The sequence below is a fragment of the Oculina patagonica genome, chromosome 4, assembly GCF_052425735.1.
Source record: "Oculina patagonica isolate OP01 chromosome 4, crgOcupat, whole genome shotgun sequence".
In the NCBI taxonomy this organism is placed as follows: domain Eukaryota; kingdom Metazoa; phylum Cnidaria; class Anthozoa; order Scleractinia; family Oculinidae; genus Oculina; species Oculina patagonica.
This window is the reverse complement of record NC_135761.1, coordinates 23740776-23748723: the sequence shown is the minus strand read 5'-3', so window position 1 is coordinate 23748723 and position 7948 is coordinate 23740776. Positions and strand designations below refer to the sequence as shown.

Sequence of the window (7948 nt, the reverse complement as noted above, 5' to 3'; positions counted from 1 at the left end):
TTGTGTGGGCGATAAAAAAACCTCCCACAACTCATTGCGCTCCTCCGGAGATTTATTGTTGTTGACGAAAGAGACAGAGGAGCTCGATGGATGTTGTATGTGTCGTTTAGTTCATGTTTATTTTAATGTCGCAACAGGAATCAATTAGAATTTAGCTCGAGAGTGGCGTAAATTTCAAGTCTGCTGCTTAACCTCTGAGACTGTTTTATTTCAAGCACGGATATAACCAATACGTGGTGTTCTTGTCGCCCTCTTCGAATTTTACTTTTTACGGACAATTCAAAGATGGCGTCCGTGTTTCGAAAACTGGTAAGACGCGAATCACGGAATGCGGACGGTACGGACAAGAATGGATGTAAGGCAAAAGGAGACACCGATCACAAGAACGAACGAAAGGATGGCGAGATAAGCAATCAAACTCAAGAGAGCAACGAAACAAGACACCTAAATGCTTATCCGGCGAAATCTCAAGGGACAAGTAATGGTGTGAAAGTCGGCGAAGGGGAAATGTCTTCTTCTCATGCACAGAGGGTGCGAGCAAAACGTCTCATGAAGGAATTTCACGACGTTACCATGCGGTGTGATAACAAATTGTTTTCAGCAGAACTTGTCGAAGATAACCTTTTCGAGTGGAACGTGAAATTATACAAAGTCGACACGGATAGTTTGCTATACAGAGACATGATTGAAACCGGAACCAAGTTTATTCTTTTGAATATTACGTTTCCCGACAATTTTCCATTCGCACCTCCGTTCATGCGAGTTTCTGCGCCACGAATTGAAGGCGGGTTTGTTTTAGATGGCGGTGCGATCTGCATGGAACTTTTAACTCCCAAAGGATGGAGCAGTGCGTACACAGTAGAAGCGATAGTATTACAATTTTCGGCCGCTGTGGTAAAGGGTCAAGGACGAATCGACCGATCCACTAAAAAGGCATTTTCTAAGAAAGAAGCAGAATCAGCTTATAAACGATTAGTAAAGACTCATGAAAAATATGGTTGGGTTACGCCGCCGAAATCAGAAGGTTAGCCTTTGAAGAAACACTGAGGTCAATTTCATGTAGATACATACAATCAATTTCACTTGAAAAAGATTCTTGTTCACGTTCGCAAAATTTCTTTTGTTGCTGTTGGTTGGGTAGCAACATTTTACATTAGTGTTTGTGTTAAAGAAAAAATATAGAGAATACAATTGGCAATTGGAAAAGTTTTGTTTGGGATTTAGAATTTCTTGTTTTAATTTTGAAATATAAACACTCACCATATGTTGGGAAATTGGATGGTGAGACAGATTTGGTATTTAATTTGCCTCACCACAATTTCAATCTCGATTTTGTCGACTTTTACACAAAAATCTTATTTATTTCTCTGTGAATCTTTTTAGGGAATGAAATTGGGAAGATTTTGAATCAATTTTCTATGAGCAGTAAGTTATTGCCCTTCTAAAAGCACACCATTTCATGTGTGTTAAATGAAAAAAAAATTGTAAAAATTTATGCTTAGCTAAAATTGCCAGTGATTCAAGCAATTAGTGGCAAAAGTGTTGTTAAAAGCATGTAGCAGTCAGTATGTAAATACAACATTTTCACATCTCACAAACATTTCATTTCCTTGAGGTAGCGCTTTGTGTTATAGGATTAAATATTCAGTCAGAACACCAGCTGATGTTAGAAGTGTCCTGCCTTCAGAGGAAATTGCTTTAGTAGATGATCAAATGCTTTAAAAACAAGCTGATGTCAGATTATACATGTGAATCGACCAGCTATTAAAGTAATGGACTGCTTTGGCTTTAATTGTGGTTTGGGAAAGTTATCATAAACATTATATTGCCACCTGCACTATACAATACTTATTGACTGCATCTCTTTTACATCCTGAAACAAAGCTGGTTCAATTCACGTTAATGTCTTTGAAATCTACTATTGAAGGAAACAAACTGAAAGTAACATCATCCTTGGTTATAAAGACGCGTTCACTTTATAACATTAGAAGGGTGGCTTTTAGGCGGGATGCGTCAAAGGAGGTAATTACCTTGGGCTATTCTATGAAGTCAGTACATAAATAGAGATCCAAGCCATTAGCACAGTTAATGGTTACGAATAAATTAACTGGTGGGTTTTTGTAATTTAAATTTCTTTTTTCTGTGAAAAGATCTTACAGCAATTCAATTTTAAATGATTTTCTGCTGAATAGGTTTTCATTTCCACTGAATTCTTTGATATTTCCAGTAAGGATAGTATACAATCTTGGAATGGTATATGTCTTACTATTTAACCAGTTACTGTAGTGGGTGTTTTGATGAAATGCCCAGTGTGAACTGAGTTAACACATTGTTAATAATTCAATATTAAAAATAACATTTAGAAATCCAGACGAAGAAATAAGCATGTTTGTCAGTTAATTAAGTAGCTTCTAGGCCTCTCTCATAACATTATTTATTGTTTTAGTATTGTAATTAATGTACAGTACATTTTTGCTGTTCGGAGTAGGTAAAAGAAATTAAGAGAAAAAAACCGGAAACTCCATTGAGTCAGACTGTATTTGTGTCCATTGCTCTATCAGTTTGTTTTAAACAGTTCAGCAATTTGAATAATTGACAGAGGTTGCATTTTTTTAACAGACTCGGGTACCAAATGACAGAATGCTAACATTGCTATTGTGACGCAACATGCTACTTCATTTTCTATCCTCAAAACTTGAACTTGGAATTTTCTCTTTTAATGTAAATATAATGACTGTGAAATCTCAGACAACAACATTTGCTGTACTGCTTGCCATGATTTTAGCACATTTATCCTGTCTATTTTCTATCTGAAAACTTGCCCAAAAAGGTTCCATATTCAATATACTGTAATTTTGTGACTTGAGGCTTTGCTCTTCAATCATGTCCAGGGAGATGGAATTGCCATAGTTTCCTTGCTTGACCTTGACCTTGTAAGTTAGCAATTAAAATTACAGTCGACCCCTATTAAGTGGCCACCCCCTGTTAAGTGTATTGCCAGTGTATTACTGTAAATATACTGGTAACCCTTATTTAGCAATCACCTCTAATAAGGTGGCTGAACACAGTTGCAGCGCACTCTGGGTTCAATGCTGACTTGAAACCGAGCGCACATGCTCAAAGGCTTTTAGAGAAACAAAATTTAAATGCTGTACATGAACAGTTGTCAAAAATTTGTGATCAGGCTTTTTATTTTCTTACCAGAAAGCCACAGTTTCTAACGAACGAGTCATTAGAATTGTAAGAAATTTTACAAGGTTGTACTTTAGAAAGCAAGAAAATTGCTGATAAATTTACAAAAAAAACTGAAATTCTAGGACACTATGTGAACATAAAGCAATGAAGAAATAAAATTCCCTCTGTTAAAACTTTATTACTTCAAAGAAATGCCAGAATTTTTCTGAGTTTGTTGTACACAAATGATGAAAAACATCTGACTTAATTTTCTGAATGATTTATAATAAGCTGGGTTGCCATGGAAATGCAACATGGTTTTAAATAACAAAGGCAGTAGCTTTTCCTCTTTTCTTGTAACTTGCAGTTTTGAGCTTGTCAGCTGCAATGGTTTGGTAGCCTGCGAAAACAGCCGCCTCTCACGCTCCAATCCGCTTGCTGCGTTCATTCCCCGGACGCAGCAGGCGGATCGGAGCGTGAGAGGCGGCTGTTTTTTGCAGGCTAATGGTTTGGATGTGAAAGCAAAATGAATGATAGGTATTCCAAATATTGGAAAACTGTGTTCAGCCACCTTAATGGCCGTGGCCACCTTTCTGATGTCCTGATTAGGATTTGTATATTATTTTTACTTCTATAAAAGGCAACCAAAAACTTAATGCACATAGTTTGGCCTTGTTTTTAACAACCTTATGACAGATAAGAGGCTGGAATTGGAAGTGACAACTGATAAGAACATTCAAACACACCCTTATTATTGTCCATTTTAAGCTAAATGATGATCTTTTGTATTGGATTACTGCTAACAAAGTGATGTTTTTACCATGTGTTGCTTTCTGACGAACCTCTATAAAGCAGCCACTTACCAATTTCCAAGAGGTGGCCACTAAATAGGGGTTTGACAGTAATCATAAGGCTGCATTCATTATGTATGCTACAGGGGGGGGCAGAGGATTTTTTTTTTTCAGCGGCTCGTTTTTTTATATCCCCCCCAAGGTCCATACAAATTTTCATAATCCCCCCAAGCAATCAGCCGAAAATGAATACCCCCCCCCCCTCCCCTCCTCCCTCACAAGAAATATCAAAATAAATATCTGTATAATAGTTCGCTATATATGTTTGAAATTTCAAGAGACATGTATGTTTAATAACAACATCGAGAGAGCTTTGACAGTTTATGTCATACCTAAGTACCTTATTACATGAAATTTTCGCGACACGTTAATTTCGCGATTTTGAGGTGCGCATATTTCGCGACACTTAAATTTCGCGATTTTGCGAAAATTTTGTATTTTCAATCACTTTAATTTCGCGTTATTGAGTAAGACACAATTTACATTTCCTTGGCAATATTATTTTACATGCCCTTGAATTAAATAAAAACGACTTCATTAATGAGAAAATAACGTCAAAATTAACAAAAAAGCAAGGGTGGGACTAAATCACGGCAATAGCTACAACAGAGCAGTTAATGTCTACAAGTAGGTTATGCTTGTACGTGCACGAGTTATTGTTCTTGAGTCAATTGACGACAACATCCATTTAAATTGATAATTCCTTCCTTCAGTTGCACTAAACTTACTTTTTCTTAATTATTGACATAATGTGTCACTTAATTTTCGCGTCATGTTATGTTCGCGACACTTATTGTTCGCGTCACTTTAATTTCGCGAAATTTCTGGAATCGCGAAATTTGGAAATTAACGTGTCGCGAAAATTTCATGTAATAAGGTAGCACGAATTAGGTATAGATAGCCTGCCAGCTCGTGTACGAGTACTACCAGGAGTATTGACAGGAACCTCCGTTTCACTGTCACTCTTGTCGACAAAAGCAACAACCTCATCATCATCATCACTCTCACTATGACACTCATCCACGGATTCATCTCCGCTGTTGCCATCCTCTTTACCCTCGTTTTCCGGCCGTTCAGCATCATTCCTCTCAAGTGTGACATGTGCCATTATTCTCCTTATCTTATCATTCTTCTTCCCAAGGAGAGAAAGTTTGTGATGGTCTACATATTTGTTAAGTTTTTCGACGTATAGCTTGTTCATATTTTTAAACATGGACGCGATAGTTTTCCAGTCATATTGTTCGTATCCTTTCATTGAACATTTAAGTGCACATTTTTTGTTCAATTTCATAAAACTGTGCACTGAATTACATTGTTTTCTTTTGCATTCATTGATTCAATAAAGTTGCACTGCTTAGACTGAGGTTGCATTAAGTGTTTCCATTTTAGATGTCTTACCTTCTTTACTGTATAAAAACATTACATCTACAGGCCAGGCACACTACTTGATAAACTTCAAAATAGGTACTATAGTCTCTCAGAATAATAGAGGTACCCTTGTTGCTTACAATCCTTGAAACAAGCTGCTGTACTTAGCATTTCTCTTTTCACTTTTTAAAACTATTACAAAAGCTAGACATAATCTTACAAAAAAAAAGCATCCCCCCCAGGAGATATTTAACAATTTTCATATCCCCCCTTTTTTTGCTCTAAAAATTTGAGAACCCCCCCTAAAATCCTCTGCCCCCCCCTGTAGGATACATAATGAATGCAGCCTAAGAAAAAATTGAGTTGCTGTGGACTTTTGTTACCATCCAGGCCTCAGTTGTTCAAAGGGTGGATAGCGCTACCCACTGGATAAATCACTATCTATGTTAGTGGATAGTGTAGTAAGTTTTGATAAGTCTTATTCACTGGATAGCGATTTATCTGGTGCGTAGCATTATCCACCCTTCAAGCAACTGGGCCCAGGGGTATTAACAATATTCCTAGTTGCTAGAAAAAACAGGAGTTGGATATGAGTGCTGACTGTGGGGCACTTGCTTTGAAAGAAGGGCTTCATCTAGCAACTTGGGCTTCTTGTGTGCTACAGATTTCTGCAGCTTGCTGACATTATCTTAAAGACTTCCCGATGCCTCAAATGTGGGATTCAAGTAGCTATCTTGTCCACTGTCATCATAGAGCATATCTGTGTCTTGAAGAACCTGTTTGCTGACCTTGATCTTAACTTCTGTCTTTGAGTCAAAACTGTCTACATGATGATCACCCGGCTGATTAATTCCTTGTGGAAATTGCTGAAACCACTCGGGATCAGTTTGCCGTCTTTGGAAAAAAGACACCACAATACCGCTTTTTGAAATCTTGGGTGGAAGCTTGATCAATTTCTTGACATAACTTTCAATGTCTGGTTTCCGCTCTTCTGCAAGGGCCAAGTCACTTTTCCTAAAGATTTTTCTTCCTTAAAGTGAATTAAAATGTAGCATAATCTGCATTTTAGTGATGATGATAATAAATCGGCAAAAAATAAGATTCTTTTATAATACATGTTAAACATTTTTTAATCTGGGCCGGGTTGTTTAAAGCACGATTAAGCTAATCCAGGATTAACGCAAATTTTGATATCAGCTTTTCAACTTTTCAGTGAGATTTTCTGTTTATATTTTCCGTTGTTCAGCCTTGCCATCGACTAAACTCAAACTCCACAAAACGTAAGCAATAAAAACACTTTTATGCAAGAAAAATTGAACCCTCGATTAACTTTTAATCATGGGTTAGTGTTAATCGGCTTTCGAACAACCCGGCCCAGGAGGCCAGGGGGTAGGTTTGAGAAAATAGAGATGGGTGTGAATGAACTAAATACAGACCTTACTATTTTTCAACAATTAGGGGAGGCCACCACGTCCCCCCTCCCCCCCCCCCAAACAACAACAAAAAAAATTGGGGTCACAGGTTCACAGTGATGGATGCATTATCGCCCCCCTCCCCAAGGTCTTTAATAAGCACCCATGGAGTAAGAAATGCTGAGCCATCCGCCTTTTTTAAGTCACCCTCCCCACAAACGAACCCATTAAGCCCTTTCTCTATGTGTCCCTTGAGAAATAATTTTTCCTGCGCGTGGCTATCGCGAGAGATTGTGCCACGCGCGCGAATCACGCTCTCCACATGAACTCCGCAAATCGGCCTGTCCTTGCCGTTTAAATTTTAAGCGTGAGAATATACCTGGAAGATAAGGTATAATCCTCACAAATCCTCTGACTGAGCCAGCTTCCTCAGGAAAAGAATCCAATAACCCACACTGAAATTCAAAGAAGTCATTGTAACTGCGCCAAATGATACTTGAAGAGCCATCCGACCACTCGAGCTTTAAAACAAAAGCGTATTGTTGCTTTTTGTTCCCGTTACCAATCCAGCGTTCCTTGATTGAGTCAAGTTTGGCTGATATGACATATATCATAGCGATCCTATCGTCTTCGCTATCGAAATGGTCGGTATCAACATAAAAGTGACTTCTTCGAGGTAAGAGCTCAGCTTTTGACCTCGAAAACATCATCTGTGGTTACATTCTAACGCAATAAATGCGTAACGCATAACGCAAGTATATTTATGTCACGCGTGCCTGCGAGACAACTTCCGGTCTAATAAACCTTGGGAGTTCCGCTGTTATCTTGATCCGGCTGCTGTTTATATTTTGTGATAAATGCATCTGGCATCTGTGTCAAACGGATGGAAACGTTTTTAATTTCTAGTATGCGAAATGCAGCATTACCGATCCAACCAGCTAGTTTTAGACGCAAACACAGGAAGACAACATAATGAGGAAATAAATGAGTTGCAAGTTATGAAAGTCCTTTTGAGAACAACAAAGAGAAACGCACAATATTTTTTTATTCAAAAGAAATCCTTTTTTTACTAGTGACGCATATTAAACATAATTTAGTAAACGCGATCATGCTTTTAAGAAACGCCCTGTCAGCTAAAAATTC

At 37.9% G+C, this 7948-nt stretch overlaps 1 protein-coding gene and 1 pseudogene across 1 annotated transcript; one reads left to right on the top strand and one right to left on the bottom strand.

Annotated features, from left to right (window-relative positions):
* Nucleotides 1–93: 93 nt before the first annotated feature.
* Nucleotides 94–1782, top strand: LOC144651894 (ubiquitin-conjugating enzyme E2Q-like protein 1 pseudogene; annotated as a pseudogene).
* A 3965-nt stretch (nucleotides 1783–5747) lies between these two features.
* Nucleotides 5748–7916, bottom strand: LOC144651917 (SH3 and PX domain-containing protein 2B-like). The gene is made up of 2 exons (XM_078511989.1): nucleotides 7185–7916; nucleotides 5748–6423 (listed from the first exon to the last, which is right to left on the bottom strand). The coding sequence occupies exons 1-2, from the start codon at nucleotides 7513–7515 to the stop codon at nucleotides 6083–6085; spliced, it is 672 nt and encodes a 223-aa protein (XP_078368115.1). The 5' UTR covers nucleotides 7516–7916; the 3' UTR covers nucleotides 5748–6082.
* Between the last annotated feature and the right edge of the window lie 32 nt (nucleotides 7917–7948).